This window comes from Larimichthys crocea, chromosome XIII (assembly GCF_000972845.2).
Source record: "Larimichthys crocea isolate SSNF chromosome XIII, L_crocea_2.0, whole genome shotgun sequence".
NCBI classification, from domain to species: domain Eukaryota; kingdom Metazoa; phylum Chordata; class Actinopteri; family Sciaenidae; genus Larimichthys; species Larimichthys crocea.
The window spans coordinates 38,354,797-38,368,549 of NC_040023.1; the positions used below are offsets into that span (position 1 = coordinate 38,354,797).

Genomic DNA, 13,753 nt, shown 5'->3' on the forward strand with positions numbered 1-13,753 from the left:
TATATATATATATACTTAATAAAGTCAAACGTGTTGTGTTTTTCAAACCAAACAAATTGAAAGTTTTTGTTAAACATTTTTTCTATGGTCTGTCAAAGATAGCCTGAAGAACGTTTCTTTTCTTTTCTGTGATTATCTCTCCACAGAGCCTCAGAAAAGATTTTACTATTCATGGATACTTAACAGGTACTTGTGATTACATCAGCTGTTACATGTGTACTGTTCCCATGTTTATCTAATCCACAGACACGATATGAAGAGCTGGAACAGACATGGAAAAACTTTTAACACAAGAATGTGAAAAAATCTGTAGAATGAAAAGTATTTATGTCATTACTGTATATATCCATGTTTTAGGAATCTAAAATTAAAAAAAACAAGGGAATACAAGACAGGCAATTAAAAAGGTGTAGAAATATCAACTTTAAACGACCAGTGGAGTTACCTGTGTGAATATCCAACATGAATAAAAATTAAGGTGAAGGGTAAAGTATGAGGGTAAAGTATGAGAACACCAGGAATCATTCTATTTCCGATCTGTTTTAAAGGTGTCTTAATTTCCTCCTTTGTCATTCGTTAGACCAGATTACAAAGTTAACTGCACAACCATCTGACCACATCCACCTGCCTTCTTTGTGGATGTCACTGAGTCCAATCCAGGTGGTGCCTTCAGAGGGGTCAGGGTTCCTGATCAGTTCTTTAGCAAAATTATGTCCCTCCACACTGTGGATGGACACCAGGTTGGCTCTCTCTGACACACAGTGGAGCTCTGCATCAGCCCAGGTCAAACGTGTGAAGATGTACTCGTAGCAGCAGCTGTTAAAGCGGTACCGGAACAGGGGAAAGTTGCCACGCTGTAGTTGGACTACATCTGAAGGAAATACAGCAACTAGAGCCAGACCAAACAAGAGCAAACTAGATGTATTGAAGGTTTTCAATAAAACTTTCCTTATGCTCTGCCAAAGAGGGTCAACAGAATGTTTATTTGATCCCAATACATATTTGTGTGACAAATAATTTCATTTTATTTACCCCGCACAGAGCCTCAGTGACAAACGATAAAGTGTACATTTGAGTATTTACTGCACTACTTGCAGTAGCTTCATGTGCCATGTTCAGGGGTTCAACAATGTGGAAGTGCATTCTGGAGAAGAAAAGATGTTTGTGGTCTGAAGCTGCAACGCTGGAATGTAAAAGTACTTGTTATGTTTTGTGGCCACTTGAGGGCAGCAGAAGAGCAAGTCAGTGTGATGATGCTCTTCTCTTTCCTCTGGTGTCAAACTGTAATGGACAGTAAACCAGCAAGAAGTTGTATTGAGTGTTTTATTGGTCATTCTCACGACTGTAAAGTTACTTTCTTTTAATGCAGTGTGGTTTTCTTTTTCATTCATTGTGCAATTGAAAATGTATCCTTAACAGAATAAACATAAAAATAAACAGTAATGACATGAAGACTTTGTTTTCACCTGCTTGTGTGATTTTAACTATTAAAGAGTTTTTCCATGTCTGTTCCAGCTCTTCATACAGTGTCTGTATATTAGATAAACATCAAAACAGTAACAATTGTAATCACAAGTACACTACCTATCCAGCATGTGAATATCTAATACACAATACTCAACAATTACAGTGTTGTGAGTTAGATCACGTAGCCTGCTACTCTCTTGTTTGTTATGTCCCAGTAAAGGACATCTCTGTTGACAGTCTATTTATCTTCAAATAGGACTTTGTGATCCACTGCTATGGCAAGATGCATGTTACATTTTTATGAGATTACATATTCACATATAAGTCTAATAATGTTACATGTTTATTTTTCATGTTCATTCTGTTAATCATACATTTTAATCTTGCACAATGAACGAATGAAAGACATGTATTATGCTTTTAAAAAATGCAGCACTTCCTGTAAAATAAACAGACTTCTTTAGTTTTTAGGCTAAATAACATTCACATAATAATCAATCACTCAAATGGCTTAAGTTGAAATTTTAAAAATAATGATAATGTAAAATGATTATTATGTAGTGCAATGTACTGCCTCAAAGAGACAAACACGCATCTAAAGTAAAAACAAGGAAATAAAAGATAAACAAATAAATGTTCACAATTATTGAGCTCTGGTACGTTCATACAGTATTCCTAAATGACTATATGATATTATATGATGATGATTTAATATCTTTCAGAGGTAAATTACATTTATTACATGTAATTTATTAAATGTAATTTTATTACAATTTTATTACATTTACTCAACAGTTATTATGATGATGATTACACTGGGGAACACATTTTTTGTTGAGTTAGGTCTGACAGCTGTTTTTAACAAATCTTTGGGTGCGGAATCCAAAACTGATCTCAGTTTTTCTCTATCACGTCAAGTTTTTGAACTATAGATCCAGACCTCTCTATACAAATTAAGCTGCACCTTTAATCTTATTGTAATAGCTTTAGTGCTTTGCAGAGCAACATGTAGCATGTTCAATAAGACGAACTTTGCTTGATTCACAAACAAAAGTCAATGTACAAAAATAAAAAGTTACAGTATATGCTTTGGACTGTTGGTGTGATATCACTGGTCAAAAGACCACAAGCTCACCTGGAGATGTCACACTGACTTGCTCTACTGCTGCCTATAAGTGGCCACAAAATATAACAAGTAAAAATGACTACCACTACCATTATTACCATTACCACTATCTATAACTGCTTATCTTTTGCAGGTTCACTAGGTGCTGCAGCTGAAATAAGAAGAGATGTGGGTTATACATCAACTAGGTTCCCAGTTCATCACAAAGCAGACAGAGAGACAAACAGAGTGTTTGGATACAAATTAACCAGGAATTTAAAATGAAAATGCAATAAAAGACAAACAATAAATGTTCACTAATGATCAACAGTTGTTGAACTCTGGCATATTCTGGCAACGCCCAGTGTTTGTTTTTATTGCATCATAACAATCTTTATCAAGGATTTACTATGGAAATTTCCATCATTTATCAAGATTAGATAATCAATACTGATATCAAATAAAACAGGGCTGATATATAACAAAGAAAGAGAAAATTAAAGTTTATGCACTAACCCTTAATGACTATATGATACAGACATGTCTGCCTCTGATAAATATTTCACAGAAATGCCAGGAACCCTTCAAACACTTTCACCCTTTGGACCAAGCACCTAAAATGACTTTCAAGTGATTTATCAGAGGCCACCATAGATCCATAAAGCTGTTGTCAGTCCTTACATTTTAGAACTGTCTTTTCCTTTGAATCCCCCTTAAACATACTGAATATTATTATGTCAGAGTTATAGGTTTTTATATTATTAAATGGAATAGCTAACATTTTCATCCAAAACAAAGATTAGCATCTTTCAGAAGGATTTAAGGTATGACAAAAAACAACAACAATATTATCTTAAAGCAATCCCTATAATTCATTAATGTAGTTATAGATATTAATTCATAGATAGATGAATGAATAGATGTTCATTAATATAGTTATATGTAGAACTGGTAACAATCCTTATCAAGGTTTTACTAAAGCAATTTCCATCATTTATCAAGATTAAATAATCAATACTCAGTACGTAATAAAACAGGCCTCTGCTAAAACAAAGAAAGCGAAAAAGGAAGTTCATACTCTAACCCTCAATTATATGACGCTTGCATATCTACTTCTGATAAATATTTCACAGAAATGCCAGGAACTGTAATTCAATCCATTGTCCTTCACTGTGCAACTGAGTTATCAGAGGCCACCAAAGTTGCATAAAATTGTGTTTGTAATTTTGTAGTTATTAATTGTATGAAGTTATTTTGACACAGAGCCTTTCATTTGAACCCCAAACTAATTTCCGGAGATTTTTCATGGATTATTAATAGTTCAAATCTTCTATGTCATTCAATGTCTTTGAGAGGGATTGAGAGTATAAAATATTGAAAAATATTGAATTATTTGGATCTGTGTAAAAATATGACACAATTATTAGCTTCAAGCAATCACTTTTATTCATAAATAAATAGAGTTATGAATGAAAAATGACTGTTCATACAAAGTGATGTTATTCATATCTTGTCCTTGACAGATACAGGAAGTACAGAGTTTTCTAATAATTTAGAATCAGATTTATTTTAGCTTGTGAGCTCCCTCAGTAAACTAAAAGTTTTTATTACATTTATTTTGCATGAAATAGGGTCAAATTAATACAAAAATATAATAAAATTAACTTTTTTACTTTAATCCAAAAGTATTTTGAACTTGTATAAAAGACACCACACACAATTTCAAGTCAACAAATCAACAGTAATTTTATTGCAAGTACATATATAATAGATATATATTATATATAATATATATATAATATAATATATATATATAAGATATATATATATATATAAGAGAAAATATATTCAGTTACTTCTTTGACATGTTTACATTTATGGGCTCAAAAATGGAAAGTGAAAGTGAAGGTCAATTAATGTATATACACCTGTATCATTATCATACAATCTTAATGTATTACTACAGAACGACAGGTGGAAAGTCACAGAGTTAAGTCAGACAAAACCTTCTCCTTTGTTAAGCACAAGCTGGACGAGCTTCACAAACAAAAGTGAATTTCTCAGAACACGAATAATCATTCCATTTCAGATCTGTGCCATGGTTGATGTATGCACAGTCTTCAAGTCCATCATAGTTGCTTGGCTCTCCTGCACCCCACAAGACAAAGTCAACTGCAGACCCATCAGACCACATCCATCCTCCTTCCTTGTGGATGTCGTTGAGTCCAATCCAGGTGGGTCCCCGGGTATGGTCAAAGTTCATGATCAGGTCTTTGATGAAATTATGTTCCTCCACACTGTGGATAGCCACCAGGTTGGCTTTCTGTGACACACAGTAGAGCTCTGCATCAGCCCAGGTCAAACGTGTGGAGACGTACTTGTAGCAGCGGCCATTAAAGCTGAACCAGAACATGGGACAGTTGCCACGCTGTAGCTGCACTGGATGGTCATCTGAAGGAGGCACAGCACCCAGAGCCAGACCAAACAAAAAGAAGAGCAAGAGCATGTTGGTGACAGAGTGTCTGTCTAAGTCTTTGGAGGAGATGATCTGCACTGTTGGATGTTATCGAGAATCTTATAAACAGCTTCTTTTATAGAAAGGGTGTTTCTGTTGGTGTGATATCATTAGTCAAATTAAGGGGCATGTCTGGGGAGTGGCCACATTAGCTTCACTTCACAGATCCAGAAGCTCTGTCCACTAATTATGCTGACAATGGATGGGACTGACCACCTGTGAAATCTGATTGGCCACCCCAGGTGCCCGCCCCCATTATCATGCAATATGACTGGCCTGATCTACCCTATCAGAGGTGGGACCTAAGTAAAAAAAAAAAAAAACTTTTTTGGACTATTGTCCAATGAGAAGTGTGCATGAAGAGTGTTTAGAAAAATTACCAGGACTCTCAAATCACAACAAGGATTGTTTTTCTATATAATTATATTTTTATTGCATCATAACTATCTTTATCAAGATTATTATTGTATCAAAGAAAAGAAGATCTGAGCTCCGACATATGATACAGGGAAATCTCCTCCTGATATTTTCTATTCCACATAAATGCCAGGAACCTTTCAATCCAGTATGTTCATCGCCATTTGAACACTGTCACTGAGATAACTGGGAAAGGGATTCATCAGACACCATCATAGATTCATAAGTATGTCAATGAGCTTTTCATTGGAAAAGAAAAAATAGTACACATTATCTTACAGAGAAAATGAATTTTCCCAGCAGCTGACATGTTTGTGAGTCTAAGGTGCCTTCTTTACATGAGCTGGATCTTAGAACAAATATTGTGATTTAAAAATGTACTAATCTGATTGCTGATACACAAACCGGAACTCTAAAACCAAGGCATGAATGATCCATCAATTCATTTACATTTAATACACAAACATACAAAGTTATCATGAATTTTGATATGATTAAAAGGGTAAAAGGTGTGGAAATAAATCATATTCATGTGTGAATATCAAATATTAATGTAAATCTATGTAAAATGTCTTCTGTGCACACATAAAAGTCTACATTAGTATCTTTTTATCGTTAACACAGCAGCAGTGAATATGTAATTATCTCACTTCCTAAGGACAGATGATACGAGATGCACAAACAGATGGATGTGTTTCAGAACAAGGACAGTCATTCCATTTCAGACTTGTATGATGGTTGTTGTGAACACAGTCTTCACGTCCTCCATAGTTGTTTGGCTCGTTAACATCCCAGAAGACAAAGTCTACTGTGCAACCATCAGACCACATCCATCCTCCTTCTTTGTGGGTGTCACTGAGTCCGATCCAGGTAAATCCTTCAGAGTGGTCAAAGTTCTTGATCAGGTCTTTGACAAATATCTGTTCCTCCAAACTGTGGATGGACACCAGGTTGGCTTTCTGTGACACACAGTAGAGCTCTGCATCAGCCCAGGTCAAATGTGTGGAGACGTACTTGTAGCAGCGGCCATTAAAGCTGAACCAAAACATGGGACAGTTGCCACGCTGTAGCTGCACTGGATGGTCATCTGAAGGAGGCACAGCACCCAGAGCCAGACCAAACAAAAAGAAGAGCAAGAGCATGTTGGTGACAGAGTGTCTGCCGTTGAAAGGCTACTTTTATATGCTTCAGAGAGGGTGTTTGCACTGTGGGTGTGATATAATTGGTCAAATGCTCTCGGCAAACACCTGGAGATGTTATATAATACCTATAAATGTTTAACTTTAGTCATTTCAGGCATTAAAGACTGTTTGGATAAAAAAATTAACCAGGACTCTAAAATTAAATCTAACCGTTTGGTGTAATGCTTAGAAAGGTCATTCCCGTCGATTCCCGGGCCGAGCCGCATGTTTTGATACCTTTTTTGTGTATGTGCAACAAAAACTGCGGGAGGAATAGCATGCCAAAAAAGGGCGTAATAATAATAATAATAATAATAATAATAATAATGAGTGTGGTGAATAGTATATAGTGTGCTCTTTTAGGCACACTCAACAAGGAAATAAAAGACAAGCAATAAATTAGCAGCATTAGCAGCTGTTGAGCTGTGGTACATTTATACAGTATCCTTAACTGATCATATGATACAGATATATCTACTTTAAATAAATATTTCACACAAATGTCAGGAACCTTTCAAGCCCTCTCTAACAAGTGTTTAATTCCAACCTTTGATATTATACTATTGTGTCATAGTTGTGTTATAGTTCACATTTTCTTTTATTTTTTTAAGATTTAGAAATACTTTAAGGTCACTAACTCGTAAACAAGACTTCTTCAGTACATCTATGCTGCAGGACTCAAAGTGATATTTGTCACTGACAAATGTTTAGATCCATATTATTTACAGTACAATGTAAGACTATTACTATCTATTAGAACAAAGACATAGTTCAATGACAACATGAAGAGTGATTGGATAAAAATTAACCAGGACATGACTATTCACTGTTCATCAACAGCTGTTGAACTCTGACATGTTCTGGAAAAGTCTTGTGTTTGTTCTTTTAGTTTAGTATAGTATATTTTTATTGTGTCTTTGGAATCTTTCAAGAATCTTGCAGAAACAACTGAAAGGCCATTTTCTTTTATATGCTTTTAGAGAGGTTGTTTGCAGTGTTGCTGTGATATCATTGGTCAAATACTCTCGGCACACTCCTGGAGATGTCACATGAAAGCTATAATTTATTTATTTCAGACATTTAAGAGTGTTTGGATAAAAAAATAACCAGGAATCTAAAATGACATCAAGGAAATAAAAGACAAGGAACACATGTTCACTCAATCAATCAACAGCTGTTGAGCTGTCTCCCTAAATGATTATATGATACCATTTTATGATGCCAGTAAATCCCTTTTACACAAGCTTTTCATTCAATCTATTGAAACAATATTATTGTATCAGTCATGAAGCTATGAGAACATTTTATTACTTTATAACATTCATAAGTATAATTCCACAGAAATGCCGGGAACGTGCCGGGAACATCCAATGTTTCCTCCACCCTTTTTGGCAAAGTCACTAAGGTCACGGGGCAAATGATTTATCAGAAGCCACCATAGATCCATAAAGATGTTATCAGTTTCTTTACTTTATTTGTTGATCAGATTTTTCATGGATCCAGTGAAATACTTAACATAATCTTTCAGCAGGATTGAAGACATTAAAGAAATAGTATATAGTGCAAAAGGATTTTGATCATGTGCAAAAGACATATTATTAGCACAAAGTTGTACTAGAATATGGGACAGTTGTCACGCTGTAGCTTCACTCGATGGTCATCTGAAGGAAACACAGCACCCAGAGCCAAACCAAACAAGAAGAGGAGCAAGAGCATGTTGGTGACAGTTTGTTTGTCTAAAGGTGTTTGGAGCATCTGATCTGCACTGTCGGATGTTACAGAGGGTGTTTATACTGCTGGTGTGATGTCATTGGTCAAATGCACTCGGCAAACGCTTTCACTTCTACACACAGTACACAGTATGTGAACACGAACCAAAAAAGACCACGAGCTCACCCAGAAACGTCACATAAAACCTATAATTTATTCATTTCAGTCTTATTCTGACATAGTAAAACGCAGCTTTAGAAAAGACATGTGGCTTCAGCTGTCAGAAGGTTGAGGGGACACGAGGGGAGACGTATTGCTTTGTGGTTGACTATTTTTTTTTTCATTTACAACTGATAAATAATAACAACATACCAAACATGGGCATATATTTACACATCAACAATATTACAATAGTACAAAGCCTTCAGTGTGTCCTCTCCTGCATTGTGATTTTTTTTTTAAACATGCAAACAGGTTTTAAACATTGCCTTAAAAAAATGTAACTTTACAGTCATGACAACAACCGATAAAACACTAAATACACCTTCCTGTTGGTTTCCTGCACTTGACACCAGAGGAAAGAGAAGAGCATCAACACACTGACTTGCTCTTCTGCTGCCCTCAAGTGGCCACAAAACATAACAAGTACTTTTACATTCCAGCGTTGCAGCTTCAGACCACAAACATCTTTTCTTCTCAAGAATGCACTTCCACATTGTTGAACCTCTGAACATGGCACATGAACTTCTGTTACCTCAAAAATACATAAATAAACAATATGTTACAATAAATAACTAGTATATAGCACAATTATCCTGCTCTTTGGACACAATGAGCAGAGGTGTTTTTGTGCACGTGTGCGTCATGTACAGGTTAATAGTAAAAATTACTGCCACAAGGCCTTTACATGACACTGAATGTGACCAGACCATGGATCTGATTTATCAGCTCGAGCAGTCAAAGAATCACTGACTTTAAAGAAACGCTGTATAACTTTAAAAGCTGAACTCAATTCAACACACTCAGGAGTTTGGCTGCTACAGTCAGGTAGCTCACGGTGGCAAATGTTGGCAAAGTTTACGTAAATGTAGCTGTATATAACAGATCGTCCGTTAGCTGACTTTATGACTTGTGCTACAGACATTTGGCATTATCCCATACCTGTCTATACTTGTGCAACTGTTACAGTAGCTGGGGGTTACAGCTAAACGCTTAATTAGTGTTTAGTTAAATGCTGAACACTAATTAAGCGTGCTCTCACTTCAACAAGTAAATCTACTCTCAGAATTTCTAAATGTTATTGTATGAGCTTAACTAATACTACTTAAATGTCTCAAAAGCTTTCGATCACAATCAGTCAATTTGGGTGACTCCACAAAACAGGCTCCACATTCAGTGTCAGAGTATCTACAGAAGTGTTGGTGACAACAACAGGCTAGAGTTTTTAATAAACAGACGAGGACTGAGCTGCTCATCACACAAGAGTTACGTTTAAAAGTGAAAAGAGCGTTCACCTTGAGATCATCTTTGACCTTTTTCTTGTAACCAAAGATCTTTAAAAATGAGAAAGCAGTCCTGTGCTCTGAAAGGCTTAGTGTTGAAATGATGATTGAACACTTGTGGCAACAACATTTCTACTGTATTGCACTTTAACCCCCATGTTTTTCTTTTTTTTTTTTTTATAGAACTATCCAAACAATGCATGACATGCATCGCTACATAACATTTAGGAATCTCGCTTTTGGATGTTTCCTCAAATGTACCAGTGAAGAGGCTGTGCAGCAACAGATACAGGGCAAGGACAAAATAACACAAACACTATTCAGGCCTGCCGGACGTGAAGACTGCTCATATTTCTGAAGGGTGTGTTTCCTGTCATAATTTGTATGCATCATCATCCCTTGTGTATAATTTCTAAATGATTCCCCTCATCACATGCTGCATTTTCTTCCTGGTGACTACAAGACAGGCCGGTCCTGCAGTGATTTGAATAACAAATATGTTTGTTTGTTTTTTACATGTGACAGCCGTGTCAACATGGAAATCTAGTCAGAATTTGAGGATTTATTTAGTACAAAGGATTATTCTTCCAGCCAATATGTTACTGGGTGTTAATTGATGAACCAAAGCTGCAAAATCTACAGTCTTACTATGATGGAGGAATTCAGCGCCCTTGTGCTTTTATTATTCTGTCCACACCCTGTGTAGGTTTTCACAGTTTTTTCGCAAGACCACTTCTGAATGAAGTCATCTTTTCAGTCAGTAAGAATGAATCATCAGTGTCAAAATCTCCCCATGGACATGATTTTGTTGAATAAAGCTATTTCTTAACGAAGCTCTGCGGCGCAGTGATTCGACTTATCTGTTAACCTAGTATAAGTCAAGGATTAAAAAAAGAAAGAAAAATAGCACTATGGTGGGGCTGTGTCTCCATAGCAACCCCCAGGTGAGTGGAATATCATCACTCACCATGAAACAAAAAGTTATCATAATGTCAGAAAGCATCTCTGTGAGGAATCAGATCTGCTTTACATGATCAAGGACCTGACGTCATTTCCAGGCCTCATTCAAGGAAATCAAATTCTCTGATTTAAGAAAGAAAAAGATGCCGACTCCTCAACAAACCACAAGCTCTACAGTACATCTATGCTGCAGGACTGTATGTGACATTTGGCACTGGAAAATGTATAGGTCCATATTATATACAATGTAAAATTATCAGTATCTATTCACGCAAAAACATCATAGAGAAGAGTGTGGCACGAGGAGTGTTTGGCTAAAAGTCAACCAGGACTCTAAAATGGAAAGGTTCAGTGTTCATCAACAGTGTTTGAGCTCTGGCATGTTCAGGAGAGTTTTAGTGTTTTAAAACAGTCAGTTAATAAAAATCTCTCACAATGCTTCCTCCACATGCCAGAAACAACACACTGTTAACGTTATATCTCTTTTTTTTTTTTTTCCCCACACAGAGGCTGTACACATTTAGTTAAAAGACAGAGCGTCAGTGGGAAAAGATGATAAAGGTGTTAAAGTGTTCAGCTTCAGCAATGGTTGCTGCTTTTTGTTACGTAATATGTGACCACACAATAACTAAAAAAAGCTCCACATCGTACATCTAAATAACTATGGCATGTATCCTGGATATACAGCATCACAGGGAAGGTACTGTATGTGATATGCAGATGAAATCATGAGACCATCGATGGGGCAGAGTGTGGCCATCAGGCTTGTAAACAAATCTAGCTCCTCTACAGACTGCTTGGTGTTTCTAACTGAAATGATGAAGAGGCTATCAAGTCCTTGTTGACCTCTGAGAGGGGTGGCGAGACGTAACAAAAATAAAGGAACATTTCACCTGCTAAACAGTCTCATAAATAACCAAAAGCTCATCACAAGAACAAAAACATATTCAGTCCAATAGATACTGTACAGACTAATTACAGCCTCATCTATCCTCCTGTCTCCGTTTGGCAAACCTCCGTCTTGCTGCTCATAATCTCGTCCCGTAGACGGTTCAGAAATCCTTTAGAAACACATGTTTAGTGACATAAAGCCTTCAGAGAACAGGCAGCTCTGTGTCTTTGTGGGTTTTTGTCAGAACACATGGCACCTTATTGTCCACTTGGCACCTCTGCTGGTAGTGTGATTTTGTTGCAGTGAATGTGTGAGTGCGTGACATTTTGCTGAACAAAGCATCCTCTATGTCACACATACTCGGTGCAAGCGTTTCCACTGCGCTGTGTCCAGTGTGTGTGTGTGTGTGTGTGTGTGTGTGTGTGTGTGTGCGCGCGCGCGTGTTTAAGCGCGTGGCTCCAGTTTGTGCGACAGTTCGAAAAGCGTCTGCTGATTGTCGATAATGTGCAGGTAGTGAACGCTCGCCCTCACCTCCGCACTGTCGACCCCGATTACCTCGTTGCCTAAGAGACAGACAGAAAACACGCGCATTAGTCGCACAGGAGAACACAGACTGTATTATTGCCATATAAAGACAGTAAAAGACTGTCTGGAAATGGTTGCTTGGAAACTGTAAGAGAAAACTCAGTGGGAGAGACAGCAGACTCAGGTACAGGTGCCGTACACTAACTCAGCTGCAGATGGCAGTAGATCCCAACATTAACAGTTGTCATGTGGGAGACGGTAAGCCTCTGCACCTAAGCCTATTTTAGAATTTGTCATGTAAGGACCACTGTACCAATTCACTGAGGACAGAGTGGGCTCACCTGGCTGGTCGCTTTGGCAGTGGCGAATCATTCTCACTGTGTCTGCAATCATGTGCTGTTGATTCAGAAGACATGTTGCATCAGTGAAATACAGAATATTTAAGATCTAATACTTTATGATTTGTACTGTCCCATCACACTAAATAACATCATTTTTTTTTAAATGGTAGTATAATTGTGAATGTCACTCACAGTGACGATGCACTGAGGTGAATCGGTCACCAGTAGTCACAGTAGTTTCATTTTCAGGTCTTTTGCTACGAATATGAATTTTTACTAACTCTCTTGAAACAGATTGGATTATCTTCAGTATAATTAATGAAGGCAACAAGGAATTTAATCAGGTTGGCTGCAATTCAATTCTGTGCAGGAAAAACTGTTGAATAACTATAGTAATAAATGTAATGTGTTATGTGGTTGTTCATCAGTACAAATAACACTGATTACTTTGCCAGGAGACTGGCTACTCTACAAGACATACCCGTTTCCCTGGCTTGAGCCTGTGTCTGAACTACACTGCAGCAGTTGTTTTTCCCCCCTCACACACACCAGCACCTGACTGATGTTTGTGTCATTGTTTTTATAGCTTACAAAAAAAAAAAAAAAACACTCAAAGTTTTTCCATTTTTTCCCCCCCTTTTTGGCGACATGCTGATCTGATTAATTACTGTGAAACAAATATTTGATGGGAGCAGCTGTGGCTCAGTAGGCAGGGCGAGTAACCACCCCAAACCCCAAACGTCTCCTGCTGGTTAGGCTAGCACCTTGCATGGTAGCTACCTTTCGTTGGTGTGAGTAAATGAGGGTAAAATAGTAAAACACTTTAGAAAAGAGTGCTACATAAATGTGGTGATAACCCAATCACCTGTTGATGCACCTCATACGTGACATGAATGTAGTTTAATAGATGACAGTATAACAAATCACCTCATTCATTTTAATATTTGACATTTTCTGTGTGACATTTTGAAATGCAAACACTGACAGACTCGACTCACCAGCTTCTCAAAGTTAACCAGGTTGTCATGGAAGGTCTTATTTCCCTCGTGGATAAAGGTGATATCTATGAGCAGGGGACAAGTGTATTAATGGTTCATTCAGCAAAGAAAACACAAGTGCATCAGTGCGCGTGTGTGTT

General features: G+C 37.1%; 3 protein-coding genes across 3 annotated transcripts in view; all 3 read right to left on the bottom strand.

The window, feature by feature from the left end:
* Positions 1–4,426: 4,426 nt before the first annotated feature.
* Positions 4,427–5,151, bottom strand: LOC104922092 (lactose-binding lectin l-2). The gene has a single exon (XM_019264187.2). The coding sequence runs from the start codon at positions 5,076–5,078 to the stop codon at positions 4,590–4,592; it is 489 nt and encodes a 162-aa protein (XP_019119732.2). The 5' UTR covers positions 5,079–5,151; the 3' UTR covers positions 4,427–4,589.
* A 268-nt stretch (positions 5,152–5,419) lies between these two features.
* Positions 5,420–6,646, bottom strand: LOC104922042 (lactose-binding lectin l-2-like). The gene has a single exon (XM_019264217.2). The coding sequence runs from the start codon at positions 6,644–6,646 to the stop codon at positions 6,158–6,160; it is 489 nt and encodes a 162-aa protein (XP_019119762.1). The 3' UTR covers positions 5,420–6,157.
* Positions 6,647–8,590: 1,944 nt separating this feature from the next.
* The window catches only part of rapgef5a (Rap guanine nucleotide exchange factor (GEF) 5a), a 44,067-nt gene continuing 38,904 nt past the window's right edge, over positions 8,591–13,753 (bottom strand). The window contains exons 24-26 of the mRNA XM_019264301.2: positions 13,614–13,678; positions 12,616–12,670; positions 8,591–12,312 (exon numbers count right to left, since the gene is read on the bottom strand). Of these exons, the coding sequence (XP_019119846.1) occupies positions 12,194–12,312; positions 12,616–12,670; positions 13,614–13,678 (239 nt within the window). The 3' untranslated portion in view covers positions 8,591–12,193. The remainder of the gene's footprint in view (positions 12,313–12,615; positions 12,671–13,613; positions 13,679–13,753) is intronic.

Excerpts from the sequence above, each read along its gene's own strand:
- LOC104922092 (XM_019264187.2), bottom strand. The coding sequence starts at position 5,078 with ATGCTCTTGCTCTTCTTTTTGTTTGGTCTGGCTCTGGGTGCTGTGCCT.
- LOC104922042 (XM_019264217.2), bottom strand. The coding sequence starts at position 6,646 with ATGCTCTTGCTCTTCTTTTTGTTTGGTCTGGCTCTGGGTGCTGTGCCT.